The sequence below is a fragment of the Pelodiscus sinensis genome, chromosome 19, assembly GCF_052426305.1.
Source record: "Pelodiscus sinensis isolate ZL-2025 chromosome 19, ASM5242630v1, whole genome shotgun sequence".
NCBI classification, from domain to species: domain Eukaryota; kingdom Metazoa; phylum Chordata; order Testudines; family Trionychidae; genus Pelodiscus; species Pelodiscus sinensis.
The window spans coordinates 7,791,345-7,809,343 of record NC_143070.1 but is presented as its reverse complement, the minus strand read 5'-3'; the positions used below and the strand labels follow the sequence as shown (position 1 = coordinate 7,809,343).

Below are 17,999 nucleotides of genomic sequence, written 5' to 3'. Positions count from 1 at the left end.
GCGGACATTTTTATTTAAATGCCGCGGGGGATATTTAAATCCCCCGCGGATTTCCCTACGACGACTGGTGAAATTTACATGCCCCTTCCGGAAAAGGGGCCAGTGTAGACGTAGCCCTGTAGTGGGCACACCCACCCCTCCTTTTAGCTGGCTGACAACAAGCAGCAGTTCAGCCCCTGCTTACACCAGGAAAAGCTATTTCACTGGGAGGGTGGGGAAGCACTGGAATGGGTTCCCTAGGGCAGTGAGAAGCAAGTGGGTTGTGGGAGGGGACAGCCCTGCCACCAGCTGAGAGCAGCTCCTCACATACACAGCACACACGGCTGCATAGGGACCCCAACTCCCTAGGCCAAGAAGAAGGACAAAGAGTCCTTCCCTGGCTTGGTCTGGTCAGCACATGTCTCTGGATCTGGGACATGAAAGCCCACCAGTATAACGAAGGATTCAGAGGTCCTAATGGATGGTGGGGGTGGTAGCTACCTGTAATTTGTGCCCACCTGTAATTTCTCCCCCAAACCCTCTTTTAGAGGATCTTGAAGGGAGTGGCAGGGGAATAACCCGTCCTCTCCTTATTTTGTTCACTAGCTTGGCCTAATTTCAGACACTCCCACTGGGGCCCATTGATTTCCCATCCCCACACTTCATGGCTGTGTCTAGACTGGCAAGTTTTTCCACAAAATCATCTGCTTTTGCGGAAAAACTTGCCAGCTGTCTACACTGGCCGCTTGAATTTCCGCAAAAGCACTGACGATCTCATGTGAGATTGTCAGTGCTTTTGCGGAAAAACTATGCTGCTCCCATTCGGGCAAAAGTCTTTTCCTGAAAGACTTTTGCGCAAAAGGGCCGGTGTAGACAGCAGAGATTTCTTTTCCGCAAAAAAGCCCCAATCGCGAAAATGGCGATCGGGGCTTTTTTGCACAAAACCGCGTCTAGATTGGCCACGGACGCTTTTCCGCAAAAAGTGCTTTTGCGGAAAAGCATCCTGCCAATCTAGACGCGATTTTCCGAAACGGCTTTTAACGGAAAACGTTTCCATTAAAAGCATTTCCGGAAAATCATGCTAGTGTAGACGTAGCCGATGTGGTTACTACGCATGATTGTAAAACAAGTTCTGGAATTAAGCTGGGAGTCTGCCTGTTGGGACTGATTTAGTCCGCCTGACTCTCACTAGGGCCAGGGCCAGGTATAAGCAGTTACATAAGTACTGGAGCAGCAGAGGGGCCCCCAGTTTGTGGAAACAATGCAGCTGGATTTCTCGGGTTGGTAAGAGCCATCTTCACCTCTCTTGCTTAGGGCCCCCGATGGGCTAATATTGGCTCTTTTTGCCATTTTTCTATCCTCATTTATTGCTATACACCATTGTGAGGTTTTATCGACTTCCCCTCATGTCTCACAGCCCCTCTCACAAGTCGGATAGATTTGTAGCCCAATTATCACAACACTACACCGTGAGAGAATTTATTATTTTCCAAGACCCCACGGAATTCAGTAGGTTTCTAGCATGCAGCTAGGCACCATCTTAGGCTACGTCTAGACTACAAAGAAAAGTCGGAAAAAGATACGCAAATTGCGAACCGTATCTTTTTCCAATTTTCTTTCGAAAGAGGCTTTTCCGGAAATTTGGCATGTCTACACAGTGCCAAATTTTGGAAAAACCTGCTCTTTTGAGCCATCCCTTCTTTCTCAATGAAACGAGGTTTACTGCAATGGCGAAAGAATGCCTCTGCTTTTCCGAATTTCTTTTTTGAAAAGCAGATGCATTCCTTAGATTGCTTTTCCAGATTTCCTTTGGGTATTCTGGAAAAGCGCTTCAGTTTAGACGGAGCCTTATTTTTGTCCCCCTGCTCTGCTAGGACCTGTTTCGAGGAGAAAAGCTCAACATTCAGGAAAGAGAATCTGGGCCAGGCTGTCTCCACACCATGTCGGGCCTGTGGGGTTGCCAAGTGTCCGGTATTGAACCAGACAGCCTGGTATTTGGGCCTTCTGTCTGGTAAAAAAAATTCAGAAAATACCGGACATGTGAAATGTCTGGTATTTTCTGTTTTTCCCGGCTCGGGCGTCTGCCGGAACATGCACAGCTTGGCTGGCTGGGGCGTGGGGTGGCTGGAGCATCCTGGGCAGATTTAAAATGGCACCTTAAAAGGCAATGTCTGCTCTGCTCTTAAAAGAGCAAACTGGGTGGGGTGGGGGTGTTTTTGGTCAACAACTTTTCCCGTGGGCCGCGTCTAGATTGGCATGATTTTCCGGAAATGCTTTTAACGGAAAAGTTTTCCGTTAAAAGCATTTTCGGAACAGAGCGTCTAGATTGGCATGGACGCTTTTCCGCAAAAGCACTTTTTTGCAGAAAAGTGTCCAAGCCAATCTAGACGCGCTTTTCCGCAAAAAAGCCCCGATCACCATTTTCGCGATCGGGGCTTTTTTGCGGAAAACAAATCTGAGCTGTCTACACTGGCCCTTTTGCGCAAAAGCTTTGCGCAAAAGTGACTTTTGCCTGAACGGGAGCAGAATAGTATTTCCGCAAGAAGCACTGATTTCTTACAGTAGGAAGTCAGTGCTTTTGCGGAAATTCAAGCAGCCAGTGTAGACAGCTGGCAAGTTTTTCCGGAAAAGCGGCTGATTTTCCGGAAAAACTGGCCAGTCTAGACACAGCTCTGGAGTACTGGCTCCGGTCAGTTCCTTTTTCTTTTCTCAACAGAATTTTTCTGGTTGTGTTTTTTTTTTTTTGTGGGGGGAGGGGTGTTCGGTATTTTTTGTTAAACCATCTGGCAACCCTACGGCCTCGGAGGCCCAGGGAGCAGGGCTCAGACACTGGAGAGCACAGACCAAAACCCCCACCCCCAACCTAAACACTGGTTAATGTTACCTCAGGGAAGTGAAGTGAATTAACCTGGCCACTGAGGCTAGCAGCTGATGCAGGAGGATTTGGTCCCATTCTTACACAGGATTCGCTGTGTCACCTGTGGAACTGAAACCCGAGTCTGCTGCCCTCCCAGCTTCCGTCTCACGGCACCGTGGGTGTGTCACAGGAATTTGATCATTGTGCCTCACAATCACATTCCAGCCCCTTGTCTACTTTCAGTTTTGAAGCCGGAGGGATGTGTCCTGAGAGGACGGCCCTGCCACTTAGCTCAGCAGCAGGCTGGAGTGGCCCCTGCCCCCGTGGCTCTCTGACCCCTGCAGCGGGATGGATGTGACAGCCTGGGATAGGGAAGCCGTGCCTGGGAGCCGGAGCTCTGCCTAAGGCGAATGGCTCTGGGTGCCAGGCAAGCAGGGAGCCCTCGGGAGAGACTGGAACGGTGCAGACATCACGCCGTAGGACACCGCAGGTAGGAGTCACTCACGGCAAGCCCCCGGCCCTGGGAGGTGGGGATACAGTGTCACTGTCCCACTGGGATCTCAGTGGTGGCTGTGGAAATGCTCTCACGGATTCAGACCTGCCTGGTCCCGTCTCTCCTGCCTGGTTCCCCTTTGCTGCTCTGCCCCTAGTCACTGGCAGGCGGGGGGGCCAAGTGCCAGTTGCACTGCACCTGTGGGGCACTTTTGGGAGGGTGAGGGTCTGTTCCTCGTCTGCTCACGGCCGTGACAGTGCAGAGCGAGAGGGTAAAAGATGGAAGGGAAACACCAGGGACCAGCTCAGGTGCCACAGAGGCAGGGAGGGGGAGATTTTCTAAAGCGCCTAAGGGATTCAGGAGCACAAGCCCACTTGACCCTGACTCCCCTGGGTTTGTGAAAATCTACCCTTCCGCGTGTAAATTATCCTTGTCTGTGCCCATGAGGCCCTCGGCATCCCAGGGAAGGCAGGGGAGGCTGCTGCTGGCCTCCAGGGGTTTTTGGAAGGGCAGGGGTAGCTTTTCCTCTCACTGGAATGCTGTCTGTGGCCACCACTGCATGCAGGTGCTCAACAAGCCACTCGCTTGCCTACTCCATCCCCAGCACGGCAGCTTTCCTGGATCTAGGCTGGTTCCTGCCACTGCACCCTGACACCACCCAGACCCAGCCAGAGCGTCCATCAGTGTAACAGGGCATGAGCCGGGAGTTATATCCGCCCTTCTCAAACCCCCGCTGCCCTTTCCAGCCTCACGGCCCCGGGCTACTTTTCCAAAAGAGCTCAGCTCCGACCGGCCCCCAGCAGGCACCTGTGTGAAATGGGCAGGTTTCCGGGGCCTCGGAGCTGCTCCCCTTGTTCTAAAAGGGAGAGGCGGGAGCAGGGGGGAGTCTCCGCTGGTTTCAGCTGCTGCGCTCCCAATGCCACCTGCAGCCGAATCCATCGCTGACGTCACGCTGAGCCTAGCGACGCTGAGGCTGGGCCTCAGGCACAGAAAGGGAGTTCATGGAGAGGGGGAGCCGTGGAGAACCCTCCCCTGCGATCAGCACACCTGGGCCATGGGTCACCATCTCCGACCAATGCTTATGTTGTTGCTAGGGATGCTAACGGGTAACTGGTTAACTGATACCTGGGAGCAGCTCCCCACCTGTGGTCTGCTGCAGGCAACGGGCTGCGCCAGCCCACGTGGGCTGCTGATTCCCGGCCCATGCGGGCTGCTGGACAAGGGTTGGAAGGGTTGGAAGGGGAAGGGCTATTCCCAGCCTACTCCCGGCCTGCTGCCACACCAGCCTTTGCTGGCAGAGGGTCTGGACCACACTAGCCGTGCTGTGCTCACCGAGCCTGGGCTGGGCTCCCAGCGGACTCTTCCAGGGGCTAGGCAGGGCTAGGCAGGGTTTTGAAGCCTGTCAATACCCAGAGCTGTCCCAATCATGGGACGATTCAGAGAAGCCACCCTAAGCCCCAAGCTTTGGGGAGCCCCGCGGGAGCTTCTTCCTCCAGGCTGTGGACGGGAGGCATCTGGAGGATGACGGGGGCCTAGCAGGGGGCAGCAGCAGAGGTCTCCCCCTCTGCCCCCCGTGCTGCCCCACACTCAGCATGGTGGGGAGATCCAGAGGGGGTCAGGCAGCCTGCTCTGCTCTGCTTCAGCACAGCCGCAGGAAGGAGAATGCCCCGGCTGCGGCCCCAGGCTACTCCGCTTCCCGCCACCGCAGAGACTCTGAGGACAGCAGCCCAGGAAAGGGGGCGCAGTGGAATGGAGCTGGCTGCCTGGCCACTCCGGATCCTCCTGCACGGCTCAAACCCTGCTGCCTCCCTGTGCCAGGCCCCCAGAAATGCCCCGGCTTGTGTTGTTTGGAGGAGAGGGGGAAAGAGTGGAGCAGAGGCAGGGAATGGGCAGAACAGGGGCTGGGGTCTTGGGAAAAGGTTGGAGTAGGGGCAGGGTGGGGCAGAGCAGAGGCTGGGTGGGGGCGGGAAATGCACCACTCCCCTTCCAGACAAATCCCTGAACCCAAACAAATGATATTTGGAAGAAAACCTTGACTTTTCTGCCATTTCGTTCTCAACAAAATGGAGCATGTTTTCACCTGTGTGCCTGACAGTCTTTGGGAGGACTGACAAGCAGAAGTTACCTTTTACATGCATCTGACGAAGTGGGTCTTTGCCCACGAAAGCTGATGCTCCCACACTTCAGCTAGTCTATAAGGTGCCACAGGACTCCTCGTCGCTTTTGCAGATTCAGACTAACACGGCGACCCCTCTGATATTTAATATAGCCTGTTAGCTAACATGGAGGCAGCCTGCAAGTGCCCGGAGCCCCTTCTCACTGATCCTGGGGAACACAGAATGGCAAGCCCCTGCTGAGGCTAGTTGAGAAATCGCCGTCCTTCCTTCACACTAGCAAACAAGGTGTCAGGCAGGAATCAGACGGCTAAATGTGCCACCTCATCTTCACACAAACACGCTCGAGGGCTCCCTGTGCCGATTGTTTTCACAGCAGGAACCACCTCAGCCATAGCATAAAAACGGCCCAGAGGACATGAATCCTGGCGGTAAGACACAGGCTGGCTGCTGTTTAGACACAATGCCACTTGCTCAGCTCACAGGACCAAGCAAGCCAATCGTCCCACTGAGGCAGCATGGTGCTGCCACTGCCAGCTATATGTGAAACTCTTTTGCCAGGTAGCGCCAGCAGCAGCCAGGGCCAGGTTCAATATCCAGGGGTTCCTCTCCATCCATCCCACCCAGAACCAGCCTGGCTAGACCAGCTCCTGTCTGCGGCCCCCCGGGCCCACCACAGACTGGGACTGCTCCAGACGCCCAGATCTGTCCCCACCTGCGACATGCCAGGGCCTGCTGCTGGGCTGGAGCAGACCCCTGCCAGCAGCTTCAGCACCCACTGGTGGACTGCTTAACCTTTCACATCCTAATCCCGTCCTCAAGGGTGTGACATGTCCGGTGCAGGAACTGGGGGTGTTGTGAAAAATAACAAGGAGTTGCTGGTCTGAATTAGTCCCTAGGGCACCCTCTGGTTTCCTCCCCAGACTTGAGCATGGCGAGGGTGGGGTGGGGTGGGGGAAACAGTTGGTCATTTCCTGCGAGCCCAGGTGTACCAAACCTTGCTTTAAACCCAGGGTGCTCTGCTCTGAGAGGCGGGCGGCTGCTGGGTCGGGCAGGTGCAGGGTCTGGCAGTGTGTTTGCTTGCGTTACATGGTCTCCACTGAGCAGTGGATGGGCAACAACGTCGGTAGTGGGATGTGTGGAGGCGGGCCAGGGTGGGCCAGGGCCAGCTCTAGGCACCAGCAAAACAAGCAGGTGCTTGGGGCTGCACATTACCAGGGGCGGCATTCCAGCCTAAGGAGGAGCAGGGCGGTGGGGAGCCCCGCGGAGGCCGCCCTGAGATGGGAGCCCTGCGCCTGGATACTTGGAGCCTGCACCTGGCCCCGGGGTGCTGGGAGGGCAGGGCAGAGCAGGGCGGGGCGCTGGGAGGGCGGGGTGCCTGGCCCCAGTGCACGGCAGCCATGGCTGATGATGCTGAGCATGGTGGGGCAGGCTGCAGCCACGGTGGCTGCTCTCGGCAGCTGGCTCACTGGAGCAGAGTTCAGGGGAGCCCCGCGGCATCCGCCCAGAGCTAGAAGCCCCGCGCCCAGCTGCTCGGAGCCTGCGCCTGGCCCCGGGGCGCTGGGAGCTCTGCGTGGGCAGCCCTGAGGCGCGGCCCTTTCCTGGAGGGAGGCATGGGGTGTCCGTGGCTGGTGAGGCTGAACCCACCAGCCTCTTCTTCACCTACATGAGTGCGCCCCCCCGCCTAGCAATCCCCCCTCCCATGCCCCCTCCCCACAGCTCCCCCTTCCCCCAGCCCCCCTCTGCCTGTGTTCTCTCCCCTGCAACTCCCCTGCCTGTGAACCCCCCTTGCCCAGCTGTCCCCCCCCAGCCTGTGTGCCTCCCCCCCCCCCCCCCGCTACCTCCCTCCTCTCTTCTCCTCCCCTGGCTTGGCCTCAGCCCAGCAACCTCACTCCTGGCCCACTGCAACCTTGCTGGGACCCTGTCTCCTCTTCTCCCCCCCCCCCCCAATCCCTATCTCCTGTCTGGCTCTCTAAACAATCCTCCCTCCCCTTACTCTCTGGGCCCTGAACCCTCCCCCCCACACACACACACCAGCCCCCTTGTGCTGTGTCTTGACAACCTCACCCCTGCCTGGGACCCAGGTGAGTCTCCCTCCCCCTTTGTCTAAGGAAGAGGAATTCTGGTGTTCCCAGTGCCCGTGTCCCCAAGTCCCTTCCTGTCTGGAGCAGGAGATATTTATTAAAATTGGAATTGAGATCCCATTTAAATAGGCTTTGTTTTAAATAATATACCTTTAAAATTAAATTAAAAATTGTTATGGCCTAAATTTATCATCACCTATTTAAATAACGTATGAATTAAATTTAAAAATTAAATAGAACATGTCTCCTGTCAACTTTTTGAAGAAATTCTACCAGTTCACTAGTGTAAGTACCCAGAACCAGTGTTTATATCAGCAGTAGCTTCTTCTGCAGGTGACGAGAGAACGTTTTTATCACTTTGGTTTATTCAGCTAGTTCAATTCAATGATTAGTTCATTCACCTTTGCAAAACCGAGAGTTGACGAACCAGAAAAACTTGTTTTCCTCTTCTCTCAGTAAAAAACAGGTTATGAGAGCATTCTAACATCTTGAAGAACATGATAACTAGAGTCGATCTGCTAAATTCACTATGGATATTTCCTTTGTTTATTAAATGAATTTTAGATGCAAAATGTGTTTGGATAATTTTCTGTTATGTGTCCTTCACATTTAAGGTAGTTTTATTTCATACAAAAATTAAATGCTGGTTTTGTTTATTTTAAATAGAATTTCCGTCCAGACGGAAGTAGATGCAAATTATATGTTTTTAAAAAAGTAGGCACCACTTAGCAAATAATAAATGGGGTAAAACCTGTCTCTTAAGTGTTCCTATTAAAAATTAAGAATCTGATTACATGTAAGTTACACAATTATTTGGGCATTTATTTAGTTGGTAGCTGTACTGAGTGTATTCTCCTGGAGGTATGTCTACACTACAACGTTAATCGAACTAACTTAGTTTGAATTAGTTAATTCGAACTAAGCTAATTCGAACTAACGGATCCAGACTAAAAAACTAGTTCGAATTAGCGTTTTGCTAATTCGAACTAGCATGTCCACATTAAGTGGACCCTGAACCGGGGTTAAGGATGGCTGGAAGCAGTGCCGGCAGGGCATCAGAGGAGGACTTAGAGCGTGGAGCTGCTGTCTCAGGCTAGCCGAGGGCTGTGCTTAAAGGGTCCCTACCCCCACCCCAGACAGACAGTTCTCAGGGGTGCCCCGCTTGCAAAGCAGTCCTGGCTTGGATTGCCCGGAGTACCCACACTGGGCACATCACACCACTCAGCCATCAGCCCGGCTGCACTTGCTGCAGGCTGCCATCTGGGGAGAGGGGGCAATTGGGGGGCTGCAGGAGAGCTTCCACCCCAAAAGCCCACAGAGCCAGCCCAGTCCTCCCCATCGGGGGCTTGTACCCCATTCCTCCCTCACCTCCTTCCACTTACCCTTCCCTAGCCCCTCTTCTTGATGTACAAAATAAAGGACAATTGTGTTCAAAAATAGAATCTCTCTTTATTGAACAAAACTGGGGGAGACTGGGAAAAGGAGGTGGGAGAGGGGAAGAGAGAGGGTGGGAGAGGGGAGGGCAACTAAAATGATCAGAGGTTTGGAACAGGTCCCATATGAAGAGAGGCTAAAGAGACTGGGACTTTTCAGTTTAGAAAAGAGGAGACTGAGGGGGGATAGGATAGAGGTCTATAAAAGCAAGAGTGGGGTGGAGAGGGTGCATCAAGAAAAGTTCTCCATTAGTTCCCATAATAGAAGGACTAGAGGACACCAAAGGAAAGGAATGGGGAGCAGGCTTCAAACTAGTAACAGAAAGTTGTTCTTCACAAAGCAAAGAGTCAACCTGTGGAACTCCTTGCTGCAGGAGGCTGTGAAGGCTAGAACTAGAACAGAGTTTAAAGAGAAGTGAGATAAAGTCATGGAGGTTGGGTCCATGGAGTGGTATTAGCCAGGGGGTAGGAGTGGTGTCCCTGACCAAAGTTTGTGGAAGGCTGGAGAGGGATGGCACGAGACAAATGTCTTGGTCATTGTCTTCGCTCCATCCCCTCCAGGGTCCCTAGGGTTGGCCGCTGTCGGCAGACAGGCTACTGGGCTAGATGGACCTTTGGTCTGACCCAGGACGGCCATTGTAAGCTCAGGGCTCAGGGTCGGGGGTCTCAGTGGACCCCCCTGATTTTCATGCACACCTGCTCCTGGGTGGCCAGGCTGGCAGCTCTCCTGCCCAAGCCGGCCACTTTCCTGTGCCTAGTGCGGAGATCGTGGACGAGGTCCACGATGTCCGCACTAGCCCAGGCGGGTGCCCGCCTCTTGCGGTCCAGGGCAAGCTCCCGGGAGCCGCCAGCTTGGTCCCGGGAAAACGGGGAGGGCTGGGGGGCATCGGGTGGCTGGCTCGAGCCGTGCCAGGTGCAGGGTCTGCTGGCTGGGTGCTGGCAGGCTTGCACCTGGCACAGGCATCGTAGCCAGCCCGTGCCCCTTTAAGGGGTCCGGGGCCGGGAGGGGGGCAGACGAGTTTCCCTGGTGTTGGTCAGAGTGGCCACCAGGGAAACCTGGGGAGGGCTAGCCTCCCACTAGTTCGAATTAAGGGGCTACACACCCCTTAATTCGAACTAGCTAGTTCAAACTAGGCTTAATCCTCGTAAAATGAGGTTTTCCTAGTTCGAACTAAGCTCTCCGCTGGTTCAAATTAAATTCGAACTAGCGGAGCGCTAGTGTAGCGCCTATGAAAATTAGTTCGAACTAACATCCGTTAGTTCGAACTAATTTTGTAGTGTAGACATACCCCTGGTTAGTTAATAGAAGCACCAGATTTGGCATAAAGGTTATATTTAGTTGCAAATCAACATGTTTTAAAGGTTGCTAATAAATAAGACTCAATCATATTTTAGGAAAATATTTTAAAAGTATAATTTAAATGATTAATTGCTCCTTTAAACCAAGGTTTTCTGCTTGCCAGTTTAAATCATGATTAAAATTAGAGATTTAAATCAAAGCTATTTAAATCAATCCACCCTGCTTCAGAGGCTGTTTGGTCCATCCCTGAAGGAAAAAGCACAGGGCTGTGCTCATGGAATAGGTCTTAGGCTAGTTGGGTTTTGTGGTCTGTTGCCTGTCTTGTTCTAGACAGTTGAGCTGGAGAGTTGAAACAAAAGTTCTCTTAATCCCTTTGAGCTATCTCATTGTATAGTGAGGCTGATTCTTGTCCATGGACACCAAGAGTTGGACAGCTTATGTGTTGGGGTTGGAGTCTGAGGGTATGTCTACACTACCCTCCTAGTTCGAACTAGGAGGGTAATGTAGGCATACTGCACTTGCAAATGAAGCCCGGGATTTGAATTTCCCGGGCTTCATTTGCATAAACTGGGCGCCGCCATTTTTAAATCCCTGCTCGTTCGAACCCCCTGCGCGCGGCTACACGCGGCACGAACTGGGTAGTTCGGACTAGGCTTCCTAGTCCGAACTACCGTTACTCCTCGTGGAATGAGCTCTGCAGCTCATTAAGTTGCCCTTACTCTGGATGACGTCAGGGTGATGCCCTGGAGAGTTTCTAACAGTCTAATTAGACCAGACAGCTCCACATACACCGGCGGCTCTGGGGTGTTACCACGGTGACCGCTAACCCTGCTCAGAGCCAGGGCAGACCAGGGCTGCTGGGGGATCCCTTCCCTTTGGGGTAGGCCAGGCAGCAACAAAGGTTGTTAGCTCCTGCGGGGCCATTACTGCCTGCCACTCCCTCGCCCTCCGGCTCCTTCTTTCTCCTGTTCCCAGGCCCAGCGACATGACGGGGAAGGTTCCCTCGTGCTCCCGCCGCTCCTCGGAGAGCCCCTCTCTGCCCGGCTACCTCACGCTCTGCCTCGCTCTGCAGGCTCCCAGGCTGGGGTCAGGTAGGTGCTCCGGCCTCCTTGCTGGGTGGACGCTGCCTCTGTCCTGCAGCCCTGACTGGTCCCCAGCAGCTTCCAAAACACACAATACAGCAAGGGCCATGGCAGGGCTCTCAAGACATTTAAAGCAACATGACCCAGCTCCGGGTCATTGCGCCAACAGCCCGTACGTGACACCCACTGGCCTCGTCAGCCGTGAAAGATCCCTGAATCCTGGACTCTCTGGTTACAAAGAAATAGCCCACTTAGTCGGCCAGGCTTCACTTGGGACCGTGCTGATTCGGGCTCAGAGCCGGGTCTCAGCCAGTTTCCTCATTCCTCAGGGAAGGGGTGGGGAACCTTTTCTCTGTCAGGGGCCATTGACCCATAGCGGGGCTCAGAGGCTCAGGGCTTCCCTCTTCAGTGGTGTGAGCTGGAGGAGAGGGTTGCCAGGTGAGAGGGGCTCCGGTTTGTGCGGTGCTTATCCAAGGGGGCTGCCGGGCAGGGTTGCAGAAGGTCTATGTCAGGCTCCCTGCCTGCCCTGCCTCCATGTTGCTCCCAAAACCAGCTGGAAAGTCTGGCCTGTAGGCGGAGTTGCCTGGCAGCTCTGCATGGTGCACGCTTCCGGCTCCCATGGGTGCCCCAGTCCCCCACCTCCCATTGGCTGGGGTTCCCAGGCAACAGGAGCTGCAAAGGTGGTGCTGGAGGTTCCTTGGTCTGCCTAGGGTCCCCAGGAGCATGCTGGTGAGCCAAGCTAGGCGGGAGCAAGCTCAGGGTGGGAGGGGAGAGGTTGCCACGACTCTTGGTTTCTGGTCTGCAGAAGGGAGGCTTGCCATGGGCTGGATGAAATGAGACCGTGGGCTGGATCTGTAGGTTCCTCACTTCCCCACCACTGCCCTTTCATGTCCCGCTCCTCTCCCCTTCCCCTGCCTCCCCAGGACTGGCTTCACAGCGACTCAGACATTTCCATTCCCTCCTATTGTGGTTTTCATCCTGTTAATTTAACCAGCCCTCTCTTAATACTGAATCTTTGCATTGAGACCCCTCCCACCCCCATGCTGTGCAATTCAGTGACCGGTTCTCTGTTTACTTCATTTTTCTAGCTGCTTCCTTCTCTCTCTCTCTCTTTCTCTATCTCATCTGACCTCTGACTTTAGCTTTAAAGCCATCACCTGCATGGTGGTGATCTGCTTTCATCTCTTTACACCCTGTCAGCTTTACACAGGGGTGAGCGACCTTCCTAGGGTTAGGGGCCACTCACACGCAATAAAAATCAGTCACAGGTCACACACAAGGGAGAAGAAAAAAACCACATCCCTGACCTGGCCTCCAGCTGAAACGCAGTAAAAAAGAGACACTCGCCTCGTTCATGCCGCTCAGGGTGCCAGAATTCCTCTCGCACTCCAGCCCCATGAGCGGGGAGGCTTTGGGATTAAGTCTGGGCCAGATTAAGTCTTCTGGGGGTCTGGGGCTAGTAAATTTATTGGGCCCTCCCTAGGCTCTGGGGTGGAGTCAAAAATGAGGTGGGGAGGCAGGCTCTGAGTGGGAGGTAGGGTGCAGGAGCAGGCTTGAGGTGGGGGTCGGGCAGGAGGGAGGGTGTAGGAGCAGGATGAGGGTGGGAGTGTTGGGTCTGGGAGGGAGAGAGGTGCAGGAGGACACACACTGACTTTCACATGCACATACATGCCCCCAATGCATATTTTGTAACCCTCTCTAACACACACACACACACACACACACACCTCAATGCATATGTGTATTGCATCCAATTTTGGGACCCCCATTACATTGGGATGTGGATGCACTGGAGAAAGTCCAACGGAGGGCATCAACAATGATGGGGGGGCTGGAACACATGGGATTTGGGTGGAGAGATTTGGGTCTATTTAGTCTGCAGAAGAGTAGAGTGAGGGTAGATTTCATAGCAGCCTTCAACTTCCTGAAGGGAGGTTCCAGAGAGGATGGAGAGAGGCTATTCTCAGTGGTGGCAGATGGCAGAACAAGGAGCCATGATCTCAAGTTGCAGTGGGGGAGGTCTAGGTTGGATATTAGGAAAAACTATTTCCCTAGGAGGGTGAGGAAGCACTGGGATGGGTTCCCTAGGGAGGAGGTGGAATCTCCATCCCTAGAGGTTTTGAAGCCAAAGCCCTGGCTGGGATGATTGAGTTGGGGTTGGTCCTGCTTTGGGCAGGGGCTGGACTCGATGACTCCTGAGGTCTCTTCCAGCCCTGGGATTCTATGATTCTATGACTTTGGGCCCTGCCACCAGTGAGTCACGTGTGCCAGAGGAGAATCCTTTGGATAATGTGTAACGTCTTCAGACCTCTTATTGGTTATGGTAACTATTCTCTGCCAGGCTTTTGTCCTTCAGTGTTCTCTGCTTTGGAAGAGCCTGTTGGTCACCGGTAGCCGCTGGCACAGCCTGCTCATAGTGCTGGGAAGGAAAGCAAAGTGCAGGTGCTGGTTTTTGCTTGGGCCTCCTGGGGGATCTCCAATGAACTGCATTGAGGCTGCAAGCCTGAAATCCCAGTGTGGAGGGAGAGGGCCATGGATCCCTGCCCAGAGAGAGGTGGTGGCTGGAGGCCTGAGATCAAAGGGAGCGTTCCTTGAGCAGACCACAGAGGAGGTCCAAGGCTCCCCTCCCCCAAGCCTGTGACTCTCTGCACTCCTAGACTTGTCCAGGGCACTGCATGGGGATGGGTGTTCAGTTCTCACACAGGGCTCTCTCTTCTGGGTGTCCAACTGCTGAGTTAATGCTGCCGTCCAGCCCCTCACCGATTTCACTTTCGGTTTGCATTGTACATTTCACAGCACAGTTCAGAGTGACGGGACCTGACCGCCCAGTCACTGCCCCCCTAGGTGGGGAGGCCGTCCTGCCCTGCCACCTCTCCCCCCGGATGAGCGCTGAGAACATGGAGGTGAGATGGTACCGGTCCCAGTTCTCTGCAGTCGTGCACCTGTACCGCGACGGGCAGGATCAGTACGGGGATCAGATCCCGGAATATCGGGGAAGGACTGAGCTCTTGAAAGATGACATGGCCTGTGGGAGAGTTTCCCTGAGGATACGCGACATCCGACCCTCCGACGATGGGAAGTACAATTGTCTTTTTGAGTCCCAGGTCTTTTTTGAGGAAGCTTTATTGGAACTACAGGTGGCAGGTCAGTAACGTGTTCTGATGCTTTGATGTCTTCAATGGGATAATTGGAGTGAGATGCCAAACCACAGTAGGTAACTATTGTCTAGCAGCATTACCAGCATCGCTGCTTACTGAGCTTTTTGGGTATGTCTACACAGCAAAGTTATTTTGAAATAACAGCCATTATTTCGAAATAACTTTACACAAGCCAACTGCTATTTCAAAATTAATTCAAAATAGTGGAGGGCTTATTTCAAAATTGGTGATCCTCATTCCAAGAGGAATAGTGCCAATTTTGAAATTCCTATTTCGAAATAAGCACTGTGTAGACACTAATTTTGAAATAAGGGGCTTCCAGCCCTTTTCGGGGTGTTCTGCTGGCCACCTTAGCCACAAGGTAACTTCTGACCCGATGCCCTGCCGGAACCAGATCTGGCTGGTCTTAAATGCAATTCAGTGGTCAATCAGTGTGGACGTGCTATTTCAAAATACCAAAAAGCTATTTCAAAATGCATTTTGTGTGTAGACACATTATTTTGAAATAAGATATTTCAAAATAACTATTTCTAAATTAGATATTTCAGAATAACGCTGTAGTGTAGACATACCCTTTCAGACATTTAGGGGTAAATTAGAGCTAAGTAACAACACAGAACCCTGAGAGTTGGACTGGTGGCTGCAAACAAACTTTATGGGACCATGGGAAACTTGGCCACACCCATGATAAGTGGGCATCTGACTAACTGAAATCATGACGGACCATGGACGTTGCCACACTAAAGCGTGCCAGACTGGAGAGGTTCAACCCTATAGTAATTTATTCAGAAATGGCTTTTGCTGACAGTGTAATAAAGACTTTGGCTCATCACTGGGCACTGTAGGATTTTCACACGTTCATTTATTTCATCTGTAGGTCTGGGCTCTGCTCCTGACATCTCTGTGGAGGGACGTCAGGACGGAGGGATCCGAGTGGTGTGTCGATCATCCGGATGGTACCCAGAGCCCCAGGTGCTGTGGAGAGATCTCCAGGGACAGCCCTTACCCACAGCCTCTGAAAAAATAACTCCGGAAGCCGGCGGCCTGTTTCGAGCAGAGATTGCCATGGTTATAACAGAAGAGTCCAACCAGAAAGTGTCCTGCTGTGTTAGGAACCCCCGAGTCAACCAGGAGAGAGAGTCGGCGATTTTCATAACAGGTCAGTGCCCGTCTATGCCACGTGTGGGCAGCCTGAGATGCTGCTGACATGGGCGGAGAGTATTTATCAGTGTGTCTCCTGTTCATTGGCCTGCGCCTTCCAAGAGCTGAGCAGGTCTTGGAAAGTCCCGAGTAGCTTTGGAGAGGTCTACGCTATAATTCAAAGCCCTCTGGTGGTGGCCACTGCTGTTAAATTGTGGTGTACCCTTGACTTGGGCTGGAGACCAGGATCTAGGTCCCTCTGAAGTGGGAGGTCTATACCAGGGCAACGCATAAGAGGGCACAAGGAGGCACATGACCCCAAATGCTGAGGGCAGGAGGACCAATGGGCCAGTGCCTCTGCGTGGCCTGAGGGACTAGCAGGAATGTCTGCCACTCACTGGCAGCAGCAGGGGGGATCTGAGCACCATGGTACTATCCCGCTCTGCTCCCGTGGCACCTGGCCGTATTGCTTGGGGGCAGAGGGAAGAACTCTCTTGTGGGAGAGCAGAGCAGGCTGGGATAGTGTCGCTCTACTCCCCCCACCCCATCGCTGCTGGGAGTGCAGGGGTGGGGTGATCCCTGCTGCTGCTGCCAGACCCCAGACCCTGCTAAGTCCCTGGACTGCATTGCTGGGGGGGTGTGACTTGGGGGAAGTGGCAGTGCAGGGAAGAGATGGGGCAGGAGTTGAGCAGGGGTGGGGTGGGGCCTGGGACAGAGGAGGGATTGGCTCCGGCTCTCGCCTAAGCTCAGGATAATGTGGGGAGGAGCACATGGGGGGTGGACACATGGCTGGTGCCCCCCTCCCATGTGCCTTCTCTACAGTTGGCCCTAATCTACACTGCTCTGAGCCCAGAGATCCCAAGTCAGTTGGCATGAGCCAGGCGCAGCTGTCTGATTGCAAGTAACACGATTAAGTCCTTTGCAGTCGGAATCGCCATTAACTGGATTTTCAGAAGAGCTCCATCCCCAGCAGTCACTGGGCTTTTCAGTGGGTGCAGGGTGGGAATTCTCCTTTGTTCCTGTACTGGAGGGAAGATGCTGTGTTGGAATGGCAAGCTATTGCTTTAAGGGTGGGAGGGGATGGGGATTTCCAGGTCAAGACTGCAGTGAGGAGGCCTCTGTCGCAGAGCTTGTGAGCAGAATTGGGGCTTGTCTCTGAGGGTACGTCTAGACTACAGGGTTTTGTCGACGGAAGTTTTGTCGACAGATACTGTCGACAAAACTTCTGTCGACATAGAGCGTCTAGACACATTCAGTTTTGTCGACAAAGCAAGCTGCTTTGTCGACAAAACCCTGTAGTCTAGACGCAACCCTACAGGCAGTAACACCTTCTGTCGACAGAACTCTGTTGACAGAAGGCGTTATGCCTCGTAGAATGAGGTTTACCAGCGTCGACAAAACTGCTGAGTTCTGTCGATGTTATGTCGACAGAACTCAGCAGTATTGTAGACGCAGGTATAGTTTTGTCGACAAAAGTCCACTTTTGTCGACAAAACTCAGTAGTCTAGACACACCCTGAGACCAGTTACCCTGTGGCAGACCCAGGGAAGTGTGTGGGGGAAGAGGCAACATGGTTCCAGTAAAGGGAAATCATGCACCATCAATCTAGTAGAATTATTTGAAAGGGTCACAGAAAGCCTTTGCCAAAGTTCTTCGCCAAAGGCTGTGTCTAGACTGGCCAGTTTTTCCACAAAATCATCTGCTTTTGCGGAAAAACTTGCCAGCTGTCTACACTGGCCGCTTGAATTTCCGCAAGAACACTGACGATCTCATGTAAGATTGTTAGTGTTCCTGCGGAAATACCATGCTGCTCCCGTTCGGGCAAAAGCCCTCTTGCGCAAATCATTTGCGCAAGAGGGCCAGTGTAGACAGCACAGTACTGTTTTGCGCAAAAAATCCCCGAGGGCTAAAATGGCGATCGGTGCTTTTTTGCGCAAAACCGCGTCTAGATTAGCAGTGTCCGTGCCAATCTAGATGCTCTTTTCTGAAAATGTTTTTAACGGAAAACTTTTCCGTTAAAAGCATTTCCGGAAAATCATGCCAGTGTAGACGTAGCCCAAAGGTTCTACGGCAGGGGTGGGGAACCGCAGGCCTGGGGCTCAGATGCGGCCACTGGCTTCCCTGGATCCAGCCCTCGAGGTTCAGGGCTCCCCTGCAACATTGTGAAGCCTGCACTGGTACTCCAGCATGCCCTCACCCCACTGCGGGGCTAGACCACACAAATCTAATAGCCTGGGCCACCCAGGCTCTGATGCGCAAGGGGAATGTACAAAGTGTCTTTTGCCTTCTCAGCTGGGGGCCACAACAGCGAAGCTACGTCTATACAGCTTCTCTCTTCTGCAAAAGCCTATGCAAATGA

The 17,999-nt window shown here is 53.2% G+C and overlaps 1 protein-coding gene across 2 annotated transcripts in view; it reads left to right on the top strand.

Annotated features, from left to right (window-relative positions):
• Positions 1 to 3,073: 3,073 nt before the first annotated feature.
• The window catches only part of LOC142823242 (butyrophilin subfamily 1 member A1-like), a 30,674-nt gene continuing 15,748 nt past the window's right edge, over positions 3,074 to 17,999 (top strand). The window contains exons 1-4 of one of the 2 annotated variants that reach the window (XM_075914026.2): positions 3,074 to 3,326; positions 11,236 to 11,351; positions 14,139 to 14,486; positions 15,378 to 15,659. In XM_075914026.2, coding sequence (XP_075770141.2) covers positions 3,247 to 3,326; positions 11,236 to 11,351; positions 14,139 to 14,486; positions 15,378 to 15,659 — 826 coding nt within the window. In that variant the 5' untranslated portion in view covers positions 3,074 to 3,246. The remainder of the gene's footprint in view (positions 3,327 to 11,235; positions 11,352 to 14,138; positions 14,487 to 15,377; positions 15,660 to 17,999) is intronic. The other variant, XM_075914027.2, reaches the window with a different exon arrangement.